Here is a 23,382-nt window from a genome sequence, read left to right on the forward strand (position 1 = left end):
GTGATTAGCTGGGGTCACGTCGCCACTGAGGGCGCAGTTGTCACTTATCAGCGGCGTGTTTGTCATAAAATGAGGCGGTGAGGTCAAGGGTTACAGACCGAAGGAGGCTGGAGGAGCACAAGGAGGGACAGCGAGGAGAACGGGAAGGAAAATAAAAGAGCAAAAACAACACAAATATTGATTAGGGACAGCTCCCGAGAGTCAGAAGCGGTCAGTTGTACATGACCAGCCTGTCAAGTCAACCGCATCCAATTTATGGATTGAATTAGCATCAGACTGAGAGGACTTCCTAATATTTTGGTCACCTTATCTAGTTTGGGTCCAAAAAAAATGACAATTATGTATAATTAATCAAGAAATACTAAATGTGGGAAAATAACTCCTTGACAAAGTCAATCAAAACTGTGGTGGCCACCAAACTACTGTGAATGTACATGTTTTTGCATTTTTATATTTTACTTAATTGTACTTGTTTTTTTTAAAATCCATGTTGAATAAATTGTTCATTTATTACTACTATTATATTCATTTATTTTTATTTTCAATTTCCACATTTACGATGTATATACTAATCATCACTGTGGGGAAATTCAGTTTACGCTGCTGAATTTTTGGATTTATTTTTTTTTGGTGCCATTTTAAATATCCATCCATCCATTTTCTTAGCCGCTTATCCTCACAAGCGTCGCGGGGGTGGGGTGGCGGGTGCTGGAGCCTATCCCAGCTGTCAACTGTCAGGTGGCGCACTCACAATCACACGAAGGGGCAATTTAGAGTGTTAATGTGTTAATTAATCATTTTAAATAGAATTTTCTCATTTGTAATGTATTGTTTTTTTATATAAATTAACAATTTATTTTGCTTTTAAATGAGCGAATGAATAAACATAAGCCCTGTAACACACAAACGCACGCTCACAACAAAAGCCTTTTCTATTACGACAGCTTGCGGCATGTTGGGGAGGGGAGAAACGAAAAAAAAAACAAAAACGCATCAATATTGTGATTGCAGCGCCGACTAATTGCATTACTTTGAAAAGCTCTTAGCTGATTTGAAGGCACCACGCACACAGAAACAAACAAAAAAGCACGGCTCCATCCGGGCAGAGCGAAGGAAATTACGATCAATGGCTGCTCCGAAGCGCAAACGCAAATAAATGTCACTGGCGTTCACGGAGGGCGGCGCAACGCTGAGGGGATTTGCGGATTTATTTCCACGCGCGAGCCCGTTCCAAGGATGCGCCGTATTTATTAAAAAAAAAAGTGAAAAAAAAAAAATCGCTCGAATGATGAATACCGTCAGCGAATGCATCTGTGATGACTTAGCGTGTTTCTTCCACTGCGGTCATTGGCTTGTCATCTATTGGGCCGACTAGACGACATTACATAAAGTGCTTAGCATACGCTCAAATTTATGTCAACGCGCGCACGCAATGAAAATCTCATGCGGTTGAAAGCTCTTCAATTCAAACTAGAAATCTCACGTAGATCAGAAAATGAACGACGATTAATCGAATAAAATTGCAGTTTGTTTTTTTCCACACCGGCGAATGTTATTGCAGCTTGCAACTCTACTTTCCACGTCACTCACCAGGCCATGCCCCGCCCCTTAAAGAGATACGCGCACACACTCACTAAGCCACAGATAATACACTGTAGTACTCACATAGACGACGTTGACGTAGTCGTCGTCCGCCAGCGTCTCCAGCATCTCGCTGACGGACGTTCGGATCAGCTTGAGGGTGAGCCCCGACACGCTGCCGCTCCTGCGGGGCGTCGACATCGTCACGTTTCACAGGACAGAATTCATTTCCGTTGCTATGCGCTCGAGATATGATTTGAAAGTACGGTGGAAGACTGGGATGAGAAAGCTGCGAGTATTTAGTGTGGGATAAAAGTTGTTTTGTAATGTTAAAAAATATGAAGGCATGTTTGAATAAAAATATACAAAGTAAAAATAATAGCAAATATTTTGCAGTCCAATTTTCTGAACATTTTTTTCGTCATGTTCTCAAATAAGAAAATATTTTTATGTGTAGGTAGAGAGGCGTAGGTGATTTACTGGCAGACAAAATTTGAAGAAATACATATTTTAGTCATTTCTATTTTTTGTTAAATTAAAAAAAATCAGTTTGCAAAGTAATATAGAGTGATATAATGTATTTAGAGAAGAGTAGTTCTCTGAAGTTAAAAAAAAATCTGAAATGTTTAAATGTGGATATAAAACAAGTCTTTTTTTTTCAAAAATGTGACAAATAAAGAAATTAAAACTTTTCTGTCTAGTCAGATTCAAAACTAATGTTTAGCTACAAATTTAGATTTTTTTTTAAAAAAGTATGATTTCCTAAATGCTAAACAAACCCTATTCCTTTTGCAAATATAATCAATAAATATTAATTTCTTTTAAAAAATTTCTTTAGATGTAAATTCCTATGTGCATCAGAAACCGTGCCCCATTTTACCGATGGAAATTGTACTCGTGACATGAAGGCTCGACAGAGGTCTGCACTCCAAAAGCGCCCCGTTGTCCAAATATAACCTGACATTTCACGTGGGGGGGCGGGGGGGGGGGGGGAAAGACGTAAATGGCCGAGTCGCCCCCGCTGCGCGCCGGCGGGTCGACGCGGGGTCAACAGTCAAAGGGTTCCGGCATAAACCACTGAATCGCAAGCGTTCCACTCACGCGTCCACCAGGATCAGCATGTCCTTGGGCGACGCCGCCCCCTGGATGTACCTGGTGGGTCATCACACGACAATGGCGGTTTTGTTTTCGGATCCGGCCGCGAGGGCGCAACGCGCGCGGGGCGGCACTCACCACGGCCGCCTGCGTACGTCGTAGAGGTCGATTTTGTTGGCCGACTTGCTGGAGTCGATCCAGGGAGAGGCTGCGTTTCGACAGAAAACAAAACAGTCATTTCGTTTGCAGCGTGGCCTTCGGGAGCCGTAGCGCCATCGCCGTCGACGAGCTTTTTGGAGGCCGCAGCTGAAAAACTCAGCGGCAAGGACAAGAAGAAAAAAAAAAAAAAAAAAAAAAAAAAAACTGGCAGGTTTTGACACTGCGGATGAGTCACGGTGTGAGTCATTGGTGCCAAAAGTCACAAGACGGAGGCGTTTGCTCGCCACTAATGCGATGACACTGTACAGTCTTTGCCGAGGTCGAGGTCGGGGTTTTCTCCCCGTCTCGGGGCTCACCTGGGAAGTACCGAGCCAGTCCGGTGGCGGAACCGAACACCTGCCAGAGGAGCGTGGGGTCCTCCTCTTTGTTCCTCCGGAAAACCTCCTCCAAGGCTTCCGTCCAGTTGAGCTCATTCAGAATGATGGTGGCTGCCGTAAAACAAAAACAGCGGAAAAATCCAGTTCGCGTACAACGATGGCAGTAATACAAAAGAGGCAAATTGACACAAGGTAAAACGCAGAGGGCGGCACGGTGGCTCAGCTGGTAAAGTTCTGTGGACCCGGGTTCGATCCCGGCGCCGCCTGTGTGGGTTTTCTCCGGGTGGGCACTCCGCTTTCCTCCCACGTCCCCAAGAATATGCAACATTAATTGGACACACTAAATTGCCCCTAGGTGTGTGGCGGCTAGCGTGGGCTCCAGCACTCCCCGCGACCCTCATGAGGATGAGCGGCAAAGAAAACGGATGGACGGATGCTTGAGCCGTGTCCACATTTCATTAGTGGTGCCAGGTGGTGACAAGTTTACGCGTGTCCCAATGATTTTGTTCACAATTTAGTTTTTTTTTTCTTTTCTTTTTAATTCTTATAATATTTCATCTGGCCGCGGTGGATCAGCTGGTAAAGCATTCTGAGGACCCAGGTTCAATCCCGGCCCCTCCTGTTTGCACGGTTTTCCCCCCCGTACCTGCGTGGGTTCTCTCCGGGTGGGCACTCCGCTTTCCTCCCACATCCCGAAAACATGCAACATTAATTGGACACTCTAAATTGCCCATAGGTGTGATTGCGAGTGCGACTCTTGTCTGTCTTCATGTGCCCCGCAATTGGCAGGCGACCATTTCAGGGTGTCCCCCTCCCGCCTCCTGCCCGGGATAGGCTCCGGCAATCCCTCGTGAGGATAAGCGGCAAAGAAAAATGGATGGACGGATAAATACTCAAACACAACGTTGGGCACAAAGTTAAAAAAAAATATGTTTTGGAAGATGGCTGCTGTACACACTTGCATTCCGGCAGCTGACACATGGGAAAGAATACATCCCAAAATATGCTCGATAGAGTGACTCAGCATCCACTGTGTTAATTTAAAAAAGCCCCCCCCCCAAGAAAGAACTCGAGTGTAAATATATATCATCGGCACTTAATAACAGAAGCGCAGACGGCTTCGGCATTCGCGCGACAAGCAGCAGCGGGCCATAAAGTGCGCCACAATATCATCTTTTCTTCCATGTAAGCCTCCGTGGGGGGGGGGGGGGGGGGAGATTCCTCCTCCTCGCCGCCGACTTTCCACGCTTTGTAGGGTAGAAAAACACACCCCAGGCCCCTCCTTCCGGCGGTCCCCGTGGAGCCGAGCGTGCGTCCCCCGCTGTGATAAACGCTCACAATTTTGGACTCTCTCACGCTCCCCGCGGCCAAAAGCGCTTCCGTGACATCAGCCTCGCTCTCCGAGCCACACGAGATGAGGACGGCTCGGTTGTAGATCGGCAACATTTCGGGCATGCGATCCAGAATTATCACAGCGGCATTGGAACTGCAGTCGCAAACGTTCATTACTTTAATTATTATTATTTTTTTGACAGTAGGAAACTTGGCCTGAGGTCAGCCAAAGGCCGACGCCCGTCTGTCTACGCGTTGTGCCCCACCCGTGCTCTGCTGACAGCGATCAGGCGGCGGCGAGGGAAGTGGCGAAAGGCGCCCCCCCCCCTCCCCGTCGTCACGTCTGCTCGCCGTCAGCCGCCTCAATCGCTACGCCTCGCACCGCCGCCGTCTCCGTGTTAAAAAGCCCGTCACGCGATCTTAAATCCCGGAGGAAGAAACTTTGCGACGTGCCGTAAATTCAGGAGCGCCAACGCGTCCGTCGGCCGATGAGGTCAAGTCTCGGCAAGGGCGCGCTGCAGACGTACGACGTGACAAATAACACGGAAGGGACAAAAGTATCGCGACGCCCCCTCAATTTGTCACCCCTCGTAAGATGTCCCGACATTTTTTTTTTTGTCCGTGTGCAGTTGTTGGCACAAAAATGGAAAGTGAGAGTCGCAAGAATCAAATTCAAAAATAAAAACACTTGTGGGTCATTATTTGTGCCCACGAAGAGTAACTGAAGCCCCTTAATGAAACGTGGACATGGATCAAGTATCCATCGATCCAATTTTCTTTGCCGCTTATCCTCACGAGGGTCTCGGGGAGTGCTAGAGCCTATCCCAGCTGTCGACGGGGAGGAGGCGGGGTACACCCAGAAGTGGCCGACAGCCAATCGCAGGGCACATCGAGACAAACAGCCCCACTCACAATCACACCTTGGGGCAATTTCTCCAATTAATGTCGCATGTTTTTGGGATGTGGGAGGAAACCGGAGTGACCACCCGGAGAAAACCCACGCAGGTACGGGGGAAACATGCAAACAGGCGGGTCCGGGATTGAACCCGGGTCCTCAGAACTGTGAGGCCAACGCTTTAACAATTGATCCACCGTGCCCGCCGGATCAAGTATCATAAGAATTAAAAAAATAAAATTAAAAAAAAAAAAAAAAAAAAAACAATTGTGAACAAAAGCATTGGGACACGCCTTAATTTGTCACCACCTGTAGATTTTTGTTAACCTGTCCAAAATGCTTCCCCACCATCGACGGTCCCAATATTTTGTCAATTTGTAGCTGGATCACAAATGAAAACATTACCAGGGAGATATATCATAAATAAATCGACTTTTGGACTCGTCACCATCACGGGGGTGCTCCAATATTTTTGCCCGCGTGCAGCCTCAGTCACAAATGAAAGCGGACACAGAAGAAGAGGAAAAATCTATTCGCGCGCCGCGAGCCGGTCGCACAGCGGCGGCGGGGCAGTATCGCGGCACGTCAGCGCCGCCCGCCCGCCTCGGCCTGACAGGTGCCACACAGCGTCGGCGCAAACGGGCATCAGATACGTGGCCGCGGGGGCCGCCCGGGCCCTCCTTTCGCGCCGCGCGTCCACGCCGATCTGCCTAATCAGCGGAGAGGGCAGGGCGACGGGCGCCGTGCGAAAAACGTGACACGCAAACGCCGTGATTCGCGGCGTCAGACGGAAGACGGATCCCTCTCGCTGCATCGGGAGGGAAAAAGAGAATCCAATCAAGCGCGACTAATGTGGGACGAGATGGAATATTAGCAGCGAGGGCGGGGGAGAGAATTTGTCTCCTCTATTAATAACCACGATTGGGGAAGACGATTAGCTGTGGAGGAAAGTGGGAATTGTCGAGAAAAGGGAGGAAGCGGGACGACATCTCGCAACAAGGGACGCCGGCCCGGTCTAGACGTCGTCGGGACGTTGCCGTGGAAACGCCAGCCCAAGGGACGGGAGGGAACAAAGGACCCGACGCCAACCCCAGAACGGCAAGGAGATACGTATTATGTATCAAAAATGACAAAATAAGACTCAGATGTGGATGAAGAAAAATGCAGCGAAAATGGTAGCGGCTTTTTTTTTTTTTTTTATCTATTAAATCCAACATTTTTTTTGTAGGGAAAAAACAACAGGGATGTGTGGAGTTAGCGTCAATGCTAAAATTAGTTGCGGCAAATTTACTAAATGCAAAAAAAATGTGCACAAAAGCGGCACAGAGGTGTCTTAAGCTACTCTGAATGCTAACGTTAGCAAGGGGAAAAGGTACAGAGAGGCGTCGGGCTAAGCTACATGCTAACATTTGTGTGTGTGAGCAAAAACGCTAGCATTAGCACCAAAATAATCCCACACGGGCACTTGCAGCAATGACGTAGCAACACTTACAGCCCTCGTATATGTCGGTGGGGATGTGGACGGCCGTGGTGTTGTACGAGACCAGGCGCCGGAAGTCGGGGTCCACGTGGAAGTCCTCGGGGACGTAGCGGTTCTTCTTCTCCGTCTGGTTGAGCTAGCACAAAGAACGGTGAGCAAAAAAAGTTACAAAACATAATCACACGTGCACCCCCGTCAGGCTCTGCGATCGACCGCGCGTTTGATTCCCGGCTGGTTATTTCTAAAATTTGCTAATTCCTCCGAATTTGGTCATCCATTTATCTCCACAAATGACTGACATTTGTCTCTGGTTCAGTTATTTAATTTATAGCACCGCCTGTTGCTAGCACTTGAATGGGTTTTTCAGCATTTTTGGATACACAGACGGTATTAAAAAAAAAAAAAAAATGTAAATTTGAGCTCGTGAACGTGAGGGGAGAGGTAAGGGGCGTGTTCTGTCAGTCAAATGCAGAGTGACAGGAGTGCACCGTGAGTGCGCAAGCTGATTTCTCACCGCGACAGCGCATGGGAACGATACGCCGATCCCGGCTTATCGGAGGTGACAGATGACGTCTGAGGCCGCGCGGGGGGGGAGGGGGGGGGATGGGGTGGGAGGAATCGAGCGCCGTCTTCCTGACGCGCCGACGCCGCAAAGTTATCCGAATACTCGAAAAAAAGCCACACAATACTTTAATGAAATACTCACGTCGTCTTTGGCGTTGTAGTAGATGATTTTGTCTGGCTGTGAAAAGACGGGAGACGAGTGAAAAATGAGGATCAGCCCCCCCCACCCAAAAAAAAAAAAAAAAAAAAAAAAAAAACGTAACTCCAGACAAATTGCACCCTGGAAATTCTATCCAGATAATAGACTTTGAAAGGAAAATGCTCATTCAGCCCGACCATGGTTCAGAAGGTAAACGGCGAAGTGGGAGACAAAATATGATTAGTCATCGGCTAAAGTGCTTCCCAGAAGGCCGGAGGCTTAAAAACGACATTCATTGGTCGAGAGGAATTATAAATAGAAAGACAAATAAATAAACAAGTACAACACAGCTCGTGCACGTGACGTCACCGTTTTGCACGGCGCCGTATTGCCGGTCAAACAGAGCTGCTCGACATGGTGGGGGACTTTGAACCGGAGGAGAATATTTACAATACCCGAGACCTGTTGTGCTGTTGGTTGTCACAACAGACGAGACAGATATTCAAAGTTATCATACTATGGAACACCAGCTTAGAAGACCAGAAAATATCAATGGTGCCCAACCAAAACACGCACACACCTGTGTAGCGATCACTTCATTTCAGGTAGGAATTATTCTTCTCAAACTCAAATTACCAAAAAGTATTTGTAATGCCAAGTTGGCTCATTTGAGAACAATGCATGTTAAAAAAAAAAAAAAAATGTCTGTCGCAGAGGTTCACGGAGGTTAACGTGTGGCAGCGATACGCTTCCGTGTACATTCCATGAAGACGACTCCGTTTTTTTTTTTCCCCCAATCATAGTTAATGAATGAGAGTTTGTGTAAAACCAGGGGTCATTGATTTAAATATTGGTATTTGTATTGAATACTAGCTGAAAAGATCGATGAATTCTGGCAAAAGTTAACGTGTGGCCGATCACGCTTCCGCATTCACGAGCCGTCAAAACCGTCACTGTGTGGGATTTATTCCTGATTGAGAACAGATTCGGCAACAAAGAATTTCGCATGCGTCCAGACTTTTCTACGCGTTCAAACTTTTCCCTGTAAATCTCGGCGACTTACCAGATCCATGCGTGGATCGAGTTGTCCAAGACAAGCGGAAGCGAATAAACAGTCCAATTTCTTATCAACTTAAGCATGAAAGACGGATCCTCTATGCCAAGTTTATCTAATTTTTCCACATGCCGTCGTTTTTTTTTACCTTCTAAATGTCTGACAGTATCGGACAAGACTGCGGGCGTCGTGCTCCAAGACGTATTTCCGTGTCGTCTCCAACCGACTTAGCATTGAGCAACGCTTAGCTTGACCGGCAATATGGCGACGTCAACAAAAGTCATGTGACTTTATGACGTAGGTGCATGAGCTCTACAGAAAATGAAGGTACAGAGTGCTATTTCCAAATTTGAATTGAATCATCAATTATTGTCCAACGTGAAAAATTCCCGACGTGTATTTCCAACCGAATCTCCGAATTCCCTTCACAGGGTCTTCCGGACACTCTCGCGTCGACATCTTGGCAATTTTTCAAGAAATTCCCGACTCACCTCGCTGTTGACTTGCCATACGTGAGCCGTTTGGAGGGCTTCTGCCTCCTCTGCCAGTCTCTGAAAAGATTAAAAAAAAAAAAAAATCAATTTATTAATTGAAATAATTAACACTAATCCTATTTTGGATGCAGCGCTTGTATTGGCCAATGCGTGTAAATCAGGACTCGCTGTGCGCTATAATTAACCCCCCCCCCTTACAACTGTCGAACACGCTCCCATATTTGGGCATAATGACTTGCTTAATGGCTTTCTAATGCACTTATCTTTTCATCACTCCTCGGTCCACATCGGCACCGTACTATTAATTTCCCGTGAGAAGCTCTCGAGCGCCGCGCAAAAACGGTGACTTGAACGTCAAAGCGAGAGGGCTGTTTGCAAAAAATGGAAAAATATATTAAAAAAAACAAAAAAAGAAGATGATCAGTCGTGGAGTGGAATTCAACAAGACATCCGCAAATATCACGGCGTCCCATTATGACTCGCCGGACGTCAAACACGCAACCCTTGAGCGCTTTTTTTGTTTCCTTTCCCCCCGTCACTCATTAAGCCAGTGTCCCACTTCCATGTAAAATGAACTCGACTGGTGAATGAGAAAGTACGCAGAAGCAACACAAATTATGACGATCCGCGGCGGTTGCATAATTCATTGGCACCGGGGCAACGCGGCGGAACGCTCAAGTGACGTCCGGGCTAAGTCGGTCACCCGCTCGACGTCGGCGCTGGCACGGGCGCAAAACAACTTGTGCCTCTTGGCGCCGTTGGGCCCTTTTAATTGTGCTCAAAATGCTAACTTGTACTCGTACCGAGGAGACGTCGGGGGGGGGGCCCTCGAAAACACGCATGCGAGCGGGCGTTCGCCGATTAGCGGGCAGATGCGCCGATGCGACTTTTCAGCACGACCGCCTGAAGCGAGTTGAATCAGATATTGGCAAAAGAGGCTTCCAGAACGTGAAAAAAATTAAATATAAAAACAAAGTCCTAAACCAGGGAAAACTCTGCCAAGTGGCAGATTGACGAGTGAGGTTATAATGCAGATAAAAGTAGAAAAATTGCATATTTCAATAAAGGGAAACAAAGTAATGGTCATGAGAAATATATATTTTTAATTCAAAATCAAATCAGTCATTGACAGGCTAATGGATATATGAATACATAATCTATGTGGTCAATTTTGTGCAACATGACATGCAGACAATCCTCACAGGGATAAAAATCTTTATCCTCAGTCAGTGGTGAAACTCTTCTTGGTTTCCATCAGTACGACTGCAATTCACTGCCCCCCGGTGGTCGAGCAACCGATTACCGTTATTTCGATTCATTTCAAGACGGATAAACGATTTGTGACGCAAATGTTTTGAAGTGAATTACCGGAAACTCGGACGTCGAGGCACCTTTGTATTTAAAAAAAAAAAACAAACTCTTGGCTGGCCTCAGCGTGTGGCACTCCACTAGCCACTTGTTTTTTGGCTCTCTCGACGGTATTGCCTTGCAAGTAGTTCCAGCGCCAGCGCCCGTCAGCACATCAAAGCCCCCCCCCCCCCATCTAAACAGCTGCCACCTGCCTGCCAGTGAGCATGGCGGGGCCCGGGAGACCAAACCCCAAGCATCTGCTGTTGTGACTGGCGACACGTTAGTCACAACTCTCTTGTTTTTCCGTCATTTTCGAGTGTTTGCAGTGTAGCAGTTTTTGCGGATGCGGGTACAGCCCGTGATTAAGGCGTCCTAACAGCGACTCACGGCATGGCGACTAGTGTCAGTTTAATAACGCGCGCACGGCAGAGATCAGCGACGGCACTGTAATTACGCGCCGCTACACAACGCGCCGCTTTAAGGGACGTGACTCAAGTGACACACTAATGAGCACCAGAGTGCAGCTGCGAGGATTCGCGGGGAAACTTTTCGCCGGTGATTAAACGCCGCGGCGGTGTTGGTGGTGGGGGATGGGGGGGGTGCATTTCGACGTGTTTATGATGCCGGGTTGCCTGGCGACCAGGGGCGCCGCCACGGCAACCCGCCGCATCTCCGGGCTCCGCTTCTCCTCGCGGCCCACGCGTCGGAGATGAAGAGGCGTTCCATCAATGGCGAGCCACCAAGAGATGCCGCCGACCGCGGTCCGGCCCCCGGTGGGCGGCCAAAGCCTTTTTTTTTTTTTTTTTTTTTTTTTTTTTTTCGGATCGACTGCCAGCGCTAATGCAATCCGAGACCTTAAAATAACCCCCGATCATTATTCAAAGAGCCCCATCTTCGGCTGCCTGCTCTCCGTTCCCTCGTCCATCTTCTGCCGCTGCCCGTCTCCGTCGGCGTGGGCGCTCCTGGCAGCGATCCCAAAAAAGGTTGACGAGACTCCCTCAAGGTCAACGCAAGAGTTCTGAGCGGCCATTTGGAAGGAACGACCTCCAGTTTGCTTCCGAGACAACATTAGCGACGTGTCCTAACTGGGGACAAGTCCGATACATTTGTTGACATCTTCACCTGGACTCTCTATCTTTAAAAACCAAAGACCAAGTCCTTGGTGTTCTGGTTGATTCCGACCTGAATTTCAACAATCGTATCAAATCAATCACAAAAACTCCCTTCTCCCAGCTGAAGAACATATCTAGAGTGAAGTCTTGTATGTGTCAAGCAGACCAGGAAAAGCTCATCCATGCTTTTATCTCAAGTAGACTTGACTATTGTAATGGTCTTCTGACTGGACCCCCCCCCCAAAAAAAAAAAAAAAGAGTATTAAACAGCTGCAGCACGCGTTCTGACCAAAACAAAGCGGTCAGCGCATGTTACTCCAATCCTGAAGTCCTTGCACTGGCTTCCAGTCATAAATACATATTTACTCGGGATGAGAGCGTTCGGTATACTGCACTGTACATTGCGCCCCCAGTGGCACACTTTTTTTTTAAGCTAGGCACTCGGGTCGGGCTCAAATAAAAACAAAATATGGTTTCTAGTCAGTTGCTGGCTCCCACTTAATTCTAATTATTTTAGTTCCAAAACTACAGTAATTGCCATTTAGTCAGATAGTGCCTCGTTACGTTGCGTCCTTATTTTGCATCTTGCATTTTAAAGTTCTGCACAATTGCACGTGTGCGTACATGCTTAGAACATTTGTGCAGTTTATCCCATTTTTGTTTCATTATTTACACCACTTTCTGCTGCATTTCACATGCATGAAAAAAAAGTTTGAATTGATTTTCGGGACCTCGATAATCTTTTTTTCTCTAACAATGTGCAAAAACTTATCCAACTGTTACGCGAGTTGTATTTTGGGGTTTGTAATGTTTGTATATTTGAATTTGTTGTGCGATAAAAACACATTTACACAAGGGATGAGAGCCATTGCCCCATTTAAAAGAGCCGTGATTAAAAAAAAAAAAAAGTTAACTTGAAATAAGTGAAATTCTACAGCACAATAGAAAATGCAGTTGGACCAAACCAAAAATGTTGCACAAGTAAGGCACAGGAGCCCTGGAAATGTGCCCAAAATGGCCGGTTTAAAAAGAAAAAAACTAAACTAAAAGACTTCTACTACTTCCAGTTCAATTTTTTGTGCGTCTTGTCACGAGTGGGACGCCCACCCAATTTCGTGAAACTGCTTTCTGGATCTTTGACGGAGATATAGACATAGAGGCTCCATTGTGTTGCCTGCGCTTTGTCGCCATAACAACAAACGCATCCTACCACTTGCCACAGCGGGGGGTGGGGGGGGGGGAGGCAGCAGCCAATTCCGCCGGGGGGGGGATTTGAACCGCAGGGCCGTCGACGCCTGCAGGATGTGAGAGACTCTTTAATAATGAACGAGAACAAAATCACAGGGGTCAGAGGTGGCCGCCGCAGCCGTGTACTTAAAAGAGAAGCAGAGGTTCAAAGTGGAGGAATTGTCGTTCAGAACGGGGGCCGGAGCAAATCCTGCTTTGAGAATTTGAGTTTGGACACACAAAAAAAAAAAAAAAAAACCAACTAAATTATCAAGGGAAAAGGTAGGTACTTTGGAATTTTTGAAATTCGGATTACGGACGCCAATTAACTTCAATATTACGGAAAATTGACCCCGATCGATGCAAACTAACAGTTTGACGACGAAGTGCTGCCTCCACCAGTGAAAATACAGCCCATGTTTTTATTAGGTGCTCACTTTTGGCTTCAAAGTGGGCTCCAGCCACCGCAATTTGACGCCGCTTGGCTCGTGGTGACAGTTTAGAGCTTCGCCCCGGTAGTACTCGGTAAGGGTCCCGGGGTGGTCTCCTTGGCATGAGACAAGACACCCCCCCCCCCCCCATCAAAACACGAAATAAAATGAAAATCGGGTGAACAGTGCTCAATAACTCTTGATCGTGGTATCATTTTGACAGAAAAAAAACAAACGAAAAAAAAAAAACAACAACAACTGGAGACCCCCAGGAACTGTGTTAAAAAAAAAATCATGTTTCCTTTGATGTATTTTTATATTTTCTATTCAAGACGGAAGCAAAAAACAAGTCATGAAAAAAAGAAAGCATCTAATTGAAGTGTGTCACGTTACGCTCGGCTGGGTTGATGGGTGTAATCGTTTCAAACGTAACCATGGAAACAAGGGGCTTTAATTGGGCGTCCCTCCGGCGTTTACCGGCGAACACACACACACAAAAAAAAAAGAAGACGAGGAAAAGACTTGGCGACGCCGCGCGCGCTCACCTTGAGGGCTTTGGAGCGGCTTTCCAACAACCTCTCGATGTTCCCGGTGGCCGTGGCCACCAGCTCTTCGATGCGGTTGGTCTCCACGCTGAAGTGCGTTTTATGCTTGCCGTAGATCTGATGACAAAAGGATTCCCCGTGCTTTGTTTATTTGTTTTTTTAACGACTTTTAGTCTGCATGAATAGCCCGAAACGTTTTGCATGGAACTTTAGGAAGGGCTGGTGCATGAGCCAGGAAAAAAAAAAAAACGAAAAAACATCTTTTAAAATACAATGAATACATTTCACTATCTTTTTTTCCCCTGTGTGAAATGATCCCAAACTTCCCGTATTCTGCTTTTATTAAGAATATTTCCTGCATGTGGAGCATTTTGCAGCAGGCAGACGTTTACAGACAGTCGACATCAGACCTGACTGACCGACGGAAAAAAAGGGGCGGGAGCGACTGAACGGCAATGTCAGGTTACGTCACGAGACTAAAAAGACATTTAGTGCGCTGTGGAATATGCCGGAGCAAAAGAAGCGAAAGAAAAGCGCACAAATGCCAAATCGTGCCAATTATTTCGTAGCCCGGAGGCCTTTTCGATGTCCGGCGTTCGAGACGGCAAGTGCGGCTATTGGTTCTGCCCCCCCGGTGGTCAACAATATGAAAGAGCACAAGCGATGTTATTCCCCTCACTGAACTATTTACGATTTTATGTATTTGGTGGCGGTACGGTGGGCTCAGCTGGTAAAGCGTTTGCCTCACAGTTCTGAGGACCTGGGTTCGATCCCAGCCCTCCCTGTGTGGAGTTTGGATGTTCTCCCTGTGCCTGCGTTGGGTTTTCTCCGGGTGGGCACACCCATTTCCTCCCACATCCCCAAAAACATGAATTGGACAATCTAAATTGCCCGTCGGTGTGATTGTGAGTGCGGCTGTTTGTCTCGACGTGCCCTGCGATTGGCCGGCGACCGGTGCAGGGTGTACCCCGCCTCCTGCCCGTTGACAGCTGGAGCCTGTCTCCAGCACTCGCTGCGACCCTTGTGAGGATAAGTGGCTTAAAAAAATGGATGGATGGGATGTATTTTGTGCAAACAGTTTTGGTCGGGATTGATGCCATTTGCAGGAACAAAGAGACGCCGGAGTGCTTTTGCGGGCTCTTTGCGCTCTTCGATTCGACCTCCGACATTTAACATAAAAGTGTAAAAAAAAAAGCTCACATTTCCCATATTGATGTTTTTAGGAGTAACATTACGATTATCAATATTTTCTTGAAGTTTATTTGCTTGATTATATCATCGTAGTTAAGATGTGGCGACGCCGTTATGACAAGCCCTCATGTCATATTTTTGTGTCGAAGTGGGATTCTATACAGCCATCCATCCATTTTCTTTGCTGCCTATCCTCACGAGGGCCGGGGCGAGTGCTGGAGCCTATTCTAGCTGTCAACGGGCAGGAGGCCGGGGCACGCCCCTAACGAATCGCAGGGCACATGGAGAAAACCCAGAGAAAACCCACGCAGCCACGGGGAGAACGTGCAGACTCCACGCAGGCGGGGCCGGGATCGAACCCGGGTCCTCAGAACTGTGAGGCCAACGCTTTACCAGCTGCCGCCAGTAGGATTCTATTCAATCTTTAATCTATTTGAGGGAGTTGGACGCCCACCAAACATTTTCTGGAAGACATTCCTAATCTTTGGAGCAAGTTTGATTAACATTGACGGCGCCCCCTTTTAAACTCTGCAAGCTGTGCAAGTTGACATCAGGCACAGGATTAACAAACATATTTCAAATGAAAGTTTTGCATACTTTCACGATGACTTCTTAACAACAACGCATTACGACGAGCACACGGTTATTATTGTTATTATTATTAGCTCTTCAATCAGTGCGGTCCACAAGAATGAGGTGAGGTAAAGTGCGGCATTAGCGCTAATGAGAAGAGTCTATATATAGCGTCGTGGCATAATGCGTCCGCGTCAAGGTCGTTGAAACGGAAATTCATAAATGGACTTCTTGCCGGACTTTTTGATTGACAGGCCTCACCTGAGTGAGACTCCGGATGCCGCTCGCCTTGTCCGTGAGCGTGATCAAGTCCTTTTGCATCTGGTCCGCCCATTCTTTAATCCTGAGGACACACGAGCAGACGCGGACCACTTTTAATCACTTCATCGGAAATGAATGAATGAATGAATTAATGACACGTGTTGAGTGTGCGAGCACGTATCCAAGGGGAAGCATGAAATAATGTTTTGCCGAGTGAATAAGCCGCACGTGCACTAAGGCGAGAGCTATTCATAGTTGACAAGGGTGAGTGTCACGTCCAGGGGCGGCGGGACGCCGCGGCCGCCTCGTGCGTCCGTCGCAAAAGAAACGAGGGGACAGACGCCGGCGTCAGACGACGAGCGGAAGAGGGTGAACGCTTCAGATGGCGCCGCGCAAAAGCAACATCGAAAAATCTTCACGATGAAAACTGCTAGCTGAAAATCTGTAAAATTAAATTTTGAAAAAATAATAATATAATAATATTATATATTAATAAAAATAACAAATAAATTAATAATATTATAAATACATTTATAAATATTTCAGGGTAAAATACCCTAACCCTAATATTTACCTGAAAAAAAACAAACATCCACAATGATGGCTGTCCTATTGAGAACTTTTGGCTAGCAGCGCTGGCGTTCACGATGAAAGCTTCGGGTTAAAAATGGCGGTGTTCACCGAAAGAAATGCTGGCTGGCTAAAAATGTTTGTTCTCTCTCATGGGACTGCAGGCTAAAAATGATCAGGTTCACTATGAGAATTAGCAACTTAATATTTCACCATTCACAATGAGAAAGGTTGGCTAAAAATGTTAGCGTACTATAAATTAACCTCGGCTCCACACCATTTGCATCCACGGGGAGGGGGCCTTGGCACAGGACCCCCTTACTGACCGCGTTATTTTATTTAAAGCAAATACAGTGGAACGCGAGCCGCCCATATTTAGCCTCACAGGGGGGGAGACAGCTGCTTGTTGCCGGGGGCAGATATAGGCTAGATAGTCCTGTCAGCGCATATCATGTGACCTCAGAATTATGCCGGGGTTCAGATATCAAAACGTCACGGTTTCAGTTCAAATTGCACACGGGGAACACAAACGGAGGATTTTGTGTTGGTAAACGTCACATCTCAAGGCATGCGCTTAACTGGATTGGTTGCATCCCGAGTGGACTAATTAGCCACTTCCAGAAAGAGCCATCAACGCCACTCGCATCACAACGGGATGCGCCACTCCCCCGGTCGGACGCCGATCGCTGTGAGCGTGGACCGCAGGAAACCGTTAAAAGAGTTTTTCCACGGTTTGCTCGGCTCTTTTTCCGCGCGACCCCTCGCCTTATTGCTCCTGCCCCCTTGACTGGAATTCCTCCCCGGGCGAGATCAGGAAGGTGACAAACGCGGGAAGGAACGGAGCTAGCGGCAACATCGAGGGCATCCGTATGAAAGTCATCGCAGCGTGGAACCCGCGAGGCGTCTTTTCGCTCGCATGTTTATCACTGAGTCACTTCCGACGCCAACTTACGAAGCGTCCGCGTCCTGCATCGTGCCATCATTTGACCATCTGCACGCAGAGCGGTCTCAGCATAGATCATTACGATGGTAAATACTATACAAAATATCGACACTGTGATATCATTTTCTCTCATGATACAAGTGTCAAATACTAGAGCGGTCAAATGCTGAGCTTCAAAGGTTTTACATGGTTTATCACACAATCACCATCGGAATAATATCCGTATCGACGGGAAAATATGGTGATATCGTATTAAAGGCTAGGCTACGATTTGCACTCCTCGCTAATAGCCAGTGACGGGAAGTTTTATGCTAAACCAACCGGGTCCCAAGGTCGTCCGCAGAGGTGTCGCCTCTTCGGAGAAGCTTTTAAGCTAATGAAGTGGGTGTAACTAATTAGTTTGCAGGAAGGGGAGGATGTTGTAACCCATTCCGGTGATGGGACAACCGGACAACGATCTGCACCACGTCGAACTATAATCTTTGTCTCTTATACTGCAACACAAGAGAGAAATGGTAAGGTACACAATATGGTGCATCAGAGAGTTTTAGTTGTGGTCAAGAACTGGAGACAAATGTCCATAGACTAGAAACCATCGCAGGCTTTGGGCTACAAGAGCGGCTATACTGACCAAAAACCGTTGAACGTGAACCACCGGTTCTACAACAAGAACCACGGCAGCACGGTTTACGGACAGCAAGTCGGCGGCGATCAGCGCCACTCGTCAACATTCCGAAAAATGACCACGGTATCGATCCGTCAAAGCTAGATGCCACACCACTGGGAGCCGTTTTGTTCCGAAGTTAAAAAAATAAATAAAATAAAAATAAAAACATACGAGGGCCCAATATCCACTCTGGGAATTTCCACCGCAACAAGATCGTACTTTTATGTTCGGAAGCCAGCGCTTTTGATGTCACGGAGACAGTAAATTCTTTTTATGTTCCCGGCGGCTCCTGGGGGGGACGGTCTGAAAACTGAAATCCTCGTCTGATGGTCCTAATTGAGACTCCTCGTCAGTTCTTGGAGATTGATGGCGATGAAAGTAGCACAGCCACTCGGGGATCCCTAAAAAGACTCCAGACCGAAAGGCATCCAATTTTGGGGGGTACAAAATGGGTATTTGCTTCCCAGCACTATGACATTTTCATTTAAAAGAAGTCAACATAATTAAGGCCAATCTTAGTAATATAACGAGAAAATTTGCATTAAAAAAGCCGCCATGTATAACAAAGGGACCATCAACAAAATCTACCTTTTGTATGAATGGCAATAACTTCGTAATTTCCACGTTCGCAAATGTCTCACAGCCTCGTTATCTTCCCAGACGGAAAACAATTGATATTATTTCAACAAATCGGCCAGGCGGTGAAGTCAAATTTAGGCAGACAATTCCCATCATTTAAGAAACTAAATGGTTTGGGTGACTCTCTAGGAAGAAGGTACAACAGCAGCGACAGGGCAGATTAGTATGTGGGATCCAAGCTCTATATTGGTTTGAAATGACTGAAGAGTATCCAACATAAAACATCAGTTTCTGGCCAATTAGAGAAAGAAAAACAAGTTTTTGGTGTCAAGAAACATGAGCAGATCAATGTTAATACTTCTTGCTTTTGCGCACAGTGCTGCAGAAGCCAGAATCCTGCAGAAAAGCTGGGCAAGACTATCTTCCGCGCCTTCCCGTTGCAAACTGTACTTGACGTCTATATACGTCAGTGGCATTTTACGGTTGGATTCGAGTTGACTAATATAAACGTCCACAGTAGTGAGTGACTTATTGAAGAAAGGTGCATTGCCAGGTCGGCCAAAAGTGAACAGAGCAACAATTTTGTCTTCTTTTCTATACTGTAGCCATTTTTTGGCCTTGCTGCGTGCCATTTCCAACATCACCTTGGCAGATTTGGCCCAGCATCACGACAAATCCATTAAATTAGCCGCGCAACCTATACAAAAACACAACCCCCCCCCCCCCCGCGGGTATAAATAGATTCGAGAATCCGCCGTCTCGATCCGTCCCCTTTGGCCAAAATGCCCAATTAACTGCACACTTAGTGCAGTTGTGGGGTACTCGTTCCCCAAATGCGCGAGTGCTGCTATGAAACGCCGCTGCCGCTCCTTTAAGGGGGGGACTCTCGCCAAAGCCATCACGGATAGTCAAGAGCCCAATTTTCTCTTGCGTACCCCATGAGACACCCAGAGATATTTTCAGCACTTCATGCCTCGAGTGCCCGACGGGACGCGCTCGAGTAGATATTCGGCGATAACAACCTCAATTTACTTAAAAGATATTTTGGCCTGACGCGACACGGGAAGCTTGACGGTCGGTACCTCCATTTTCGGGATAGGCCGCGGCCACGCTGAGAGTTCATACAAAAATTTTGAGGAAAAAAAAACCTCAAAGTACTATTTCTAGTTTATGTAACCTCTTAAAGTGATATCCGCTAAAAGTCAAGGCCAGCAATGTTTTCTCATTTTTAAATGTTACTATTAACCAGAGCACCTTACATAACTTTTTTTTTTTTTTTACACTTACCTGATAATTCCCAAAGTTTTGTATGTTGTTGTTTTTTTAATTTTTTAAAACCGCTTCCTGGATCATGTTTGAAATCCGAGTGTCCACAACACTCCTCTGAAGCAGCACAACTCTTAACGGCGGCATATTATTATTTTATTCAAACTATTCAGACATGAAAACTTCATTGAGATGAAAAAAAAAAAAAAAATCTTTTTTCCGCAAGAGAGTCAGGACGGTCAACAAAAAAAATCAAACCTCGCCGTGCTTTATATGCGAGGATACAGTACAGATGTGTTTCCTGTACTGGACTGGCCTGCCATCCAAACAGCTGTTAGCCATTCCCTGGGTTGCCTTGGCAACGGAGCAGTGGAAAAATTTCCCTTTGCGCGGCGAAGAGATGTGAGGTACGCGCACGGATCGCTTCCCATAAAAATCTGCCATGAGAAACTTTTGAGGCTTACAACATCCTGCCCCCCTCCGAGGCCAGGTTCGGGTCGACGGCGCCTTCCTCAAAGACGGGCGCCCGTCTGAATAAATCCCAGCGGGTTGCGTTGGGGGGGGGGGGGGGGAGAGGATTCAAGTGGGAGTGTGAGAAAGTCCGTGAATTACTTTTGGTTGCTAATTGTTCCCTTACGGCAAGTCGGCCAAAGCTACTGCGAATCAAACGTCTGGAAGCTTTTATCAGACATAAAAACTATAGAGTAACCGGCATTCTTTTCGGGCTATTGATGATTAGGTTAGGTCTCGTCGACCTGTACGCACAGTTTGCGATCGTCTCACTCCGGACCTCCCGTCGCCGTGTTCGAAGTACGGTGGACCGGAGCCCACCCGGCCCACGCCTGTTCAGTGTTGTCGTGTTCACGTAAAGTGCCTCCTCACATTACGGAGGAGATTGGCGGAGACAAGACGGCGAGCAGAGAGGCAGGGCTCTTTAGCTGAGCGTGAAATCGAGTTAGGCTTGAAAAAAAAAGGGGGAGTGAGTCGCACAAACGGCTGGGAAGAAGAAGAGGAGCCGGTCTTGTGTAGTACTGAGAATCAATGCGGGGGGGGGGGGGGGGGGGCACGTCCACAGCATGCAGAAATGGAACAATGTCGCTTCATCATTGGGCCCGTTGCGTGGCAGCGCTATGACGTCAGCGTGGACGAAGTTTGTGCGTCTGCATCCTGGCATAGGCAAGAGAAGACCATCACGACTTGGCCACGTTCTGCGCTGAACGCAACGTAAGATCCAACAGAGGAGACGTAGCCTGAAAATCTCGAAACGCAACAGGTAGATTTTTGAAGTCGAGCATTCTACAGATTATCTCATCAATTAATCAGATACACATTTATTTTAGATCAAACACAAGATCGTATAGCTGAGGTGCAGCTATTATTTTTATCCATTTGAGGCCACCGTTCTCATCTGTAGTATCTGTGATTTTGAGTGCGTACGACTTAAAAGGCGGGGCCTGGCTTGTCGTCAACGAATGAGAGTGCAGAATTGGCAGTCTGTTAATTGGCTAACCTGTTAATTGACTCAGTTGTGCCCATCAATTTGAGTATGAATGCGCTTATGACGTGAGGTTTTGATACCATCGAGCGCTATTACAGAAATCATTTTCGAGGAATCCGCCCATCACGTTTTGTCAAGCTGCTACCAAAAACCGTGAATGCCCAAGTTTTAAAAATAATAATGCCACGGGAGCGGCCACGTCGAGTACCCGCCTCGCGTCGCTGAGCCACGGATCAATCCACTTAGCAAAATATACTCTGCAAGTCTGACATCATCGGTCTCGGGCCATTAGGCTGAGTGCCACGGTGGCTCACCACCGCAACTGATGAGGAAGAGGACGGGACGCGAGGAAGACAAAAGGGCGGTGGCTCGGAACCCCCCCCCCCCGTTTGTTTACTACTTGTTGACCCGACTTGATTGAAACGGAACCGTCGGATGAGTTGGCGGAGGACAAAGCGCAGACTTTGTCTATGTGCACACTTGCTGTGGGTGGCGTCCCAATACTTTTGCGCACACACCGCTTGTACGTCGTGCTAAAATTTAAGTGAGAGGGAAAAAGGAGTGTCAATATTAGGAATATTATATAAAACCACACCTACTATTATCACAATAAATAAAAAAAACACGACTTCAAATGCTCATATTTTTAAGAAGTACAGTTTGTCAGTGTGTGTGTGTGGGTCGAAACACACACTCATATATATATATATATATATATATATATATATATATATATATATATGGGCATGGTTTTAAAAATATGTGGTGTGAGTGTTTGTGGGTCCAAATACAAACACAAAAACACACACGACATGTGCACACTATTAAAAAGGCTAAAAAAAAAAAGGTAATAAAATACAGTGTGTTCATGGGTCTGAAAAACAAAAAAAGACAACCTGTACAATCATATATCAATCATACATGAAAAAAATGTTTGTGACTCCAAATACACACACACACACACACACACACTTACACACACTAACACAAAAACAACACAAACACACGTCATGTTTAAAAAGAAACTGCATGAAGCACACAAAAACATATGCACACACTTATAATCATTTTTTTAGAAAGAACACAAGTGTGTTCACGCATCCAAATAAATAAAAACACACAAGACACACACTTGCACACCCATTTAAATAAAATATAGTGTATAAGTCTATTTATAGGTCCGAATAAACAGAAAAGGAGTCGAGTGGAGCACATGTTTAAAAAACAAAACTGAATATGCAGTGTTTATGTTTCAGGTTGCAGCTCCAAATAAACCAACAAAATAAATAAAAACACAGTTCGCCTAAATCCAAAGAGTAGATAAAGTTAAACTACAGTAACCATGATCACCACCGTGCAGAAAATAGCCCCCCCATCAATTGATCACGTTTCACAAGTTGGTTGTCTGTCCACCCCCCCCCCCACCTTGTACTGAGCATTTTCCACAAAAACAACCGAATGTCACCGTGGTGGTACTCACATGTGCGCGTTGGGAAACTGGCCGGTGGACACGCAGGACACGCTGGAGATCAGCAAAAGTAGGCGTACGCCGTAATCCATCGCGGCAAAGATGGAAAACTAAAACAAACAAACGAAAAAAAAACAACAACAACAACAAGGGGGGAATAAAAAGGAGGGCAGCTGCACAAATGCACGACGTCGCGCGTCCTGCTACTCGTCGGCTAAACGTGTGCACGCACACGCGAGACAAACCTCTCCACACAGCCCGCCCCACGCCCCCTCCCACAGCTGATGCTGGTCACCCCGCCCCCCTCCCCAACACCACCACCACCCTGCAAGTCTTTCTTTTTTTAGTGTACATACACTGAGAAATTTGGTAGTGTGCGGACGCAGGCTGCAACAATATTCACTCAAAATAACTGCTAGATATTTTTATTTTATTTTTTTAACAAAAGTGTAAATCACTGGGACAAACTATTTTTTTTTTTTTTTTTAGGTTGAGCGCTATTTTTGTCCTGAACTAGGCAACATACTGTAC

At 46.5% G+C, this 23,382-nt stretch overlaps 1 protein-coding gene across 1 annotated transcript in view; it reads right to left on the reverse strand.

The window, feature by feature from the left end:
- The window catches only part of cacna2d1a (calcium channel, voltage-dependent, alpha 2/delta subunit 1a), a 48,565-nt gene extending 25,475 nt beyond the window's left edge, over positions 1 to 23,090 (reverse strand). The window contains exons 1-10 of the mRNA XM_061806712.1: positions 22,864 to 23,090; positions 15,861 to 15,942; positions 13,836 to 13,952; positions 9,168 to 9,227; positions 7,626 to 7,661; positions 6,932 to 7,055; positions 3,192 to 3,323; positions 2,815 to 2,884; positions 2,683 to 2,733; positions 1,666 to 1,765 (exon numbers count right to left, since the gene is read on the reverse strand). Coding sequence (XP_061662696.1) covers positions 1,666 to 1,765; positions 2,683 to 2,733; positions 2,815 to 2,884; positions 3,192 to 3,323; positions 6,932 to 7,055; positions 7,626 to 7,661; positions 9,168 to 9,227; positions 13,836 to 13,952; positions 15,861 to 15,942; positions 22,864 to 22,943 — 852 coding nt within the window. The 5' untranslated portion in view covers positions 22,944 to 23,090. The remainder of the gene's footprint in view (positions 1 to 1,665; positions 1,766 to 2,682; positions 2,734 to 2,814; positions 2,885 to 3,191; positions 3,324 to 6,931; positions 7,056 to 7,625; positions 7,662 to 9,167; positions 9,228 to 13,835; positions 13,953 to 15,860; positions 15,943 to 22,863) is intronic.
- Positions 23,091 to 23,382: the final 292 nt, after the last annotated feature.

The sequence above is a fragment of the Syngnathoides biaculeatus genome, chromosome 20, assembly GCF_019802595.1.
Source record: "Syngnathoides biaculeatus isolate LvHL_M chromosome 20, ASM1980259v1, whole genome shotgun sequence".
NCBI lineage: Eukaryota > Metazoa > Chordata > Actinopteri > Syngnathiformes > Syngnathidae > Syngnathoides > Syngnathoides biaculeatus.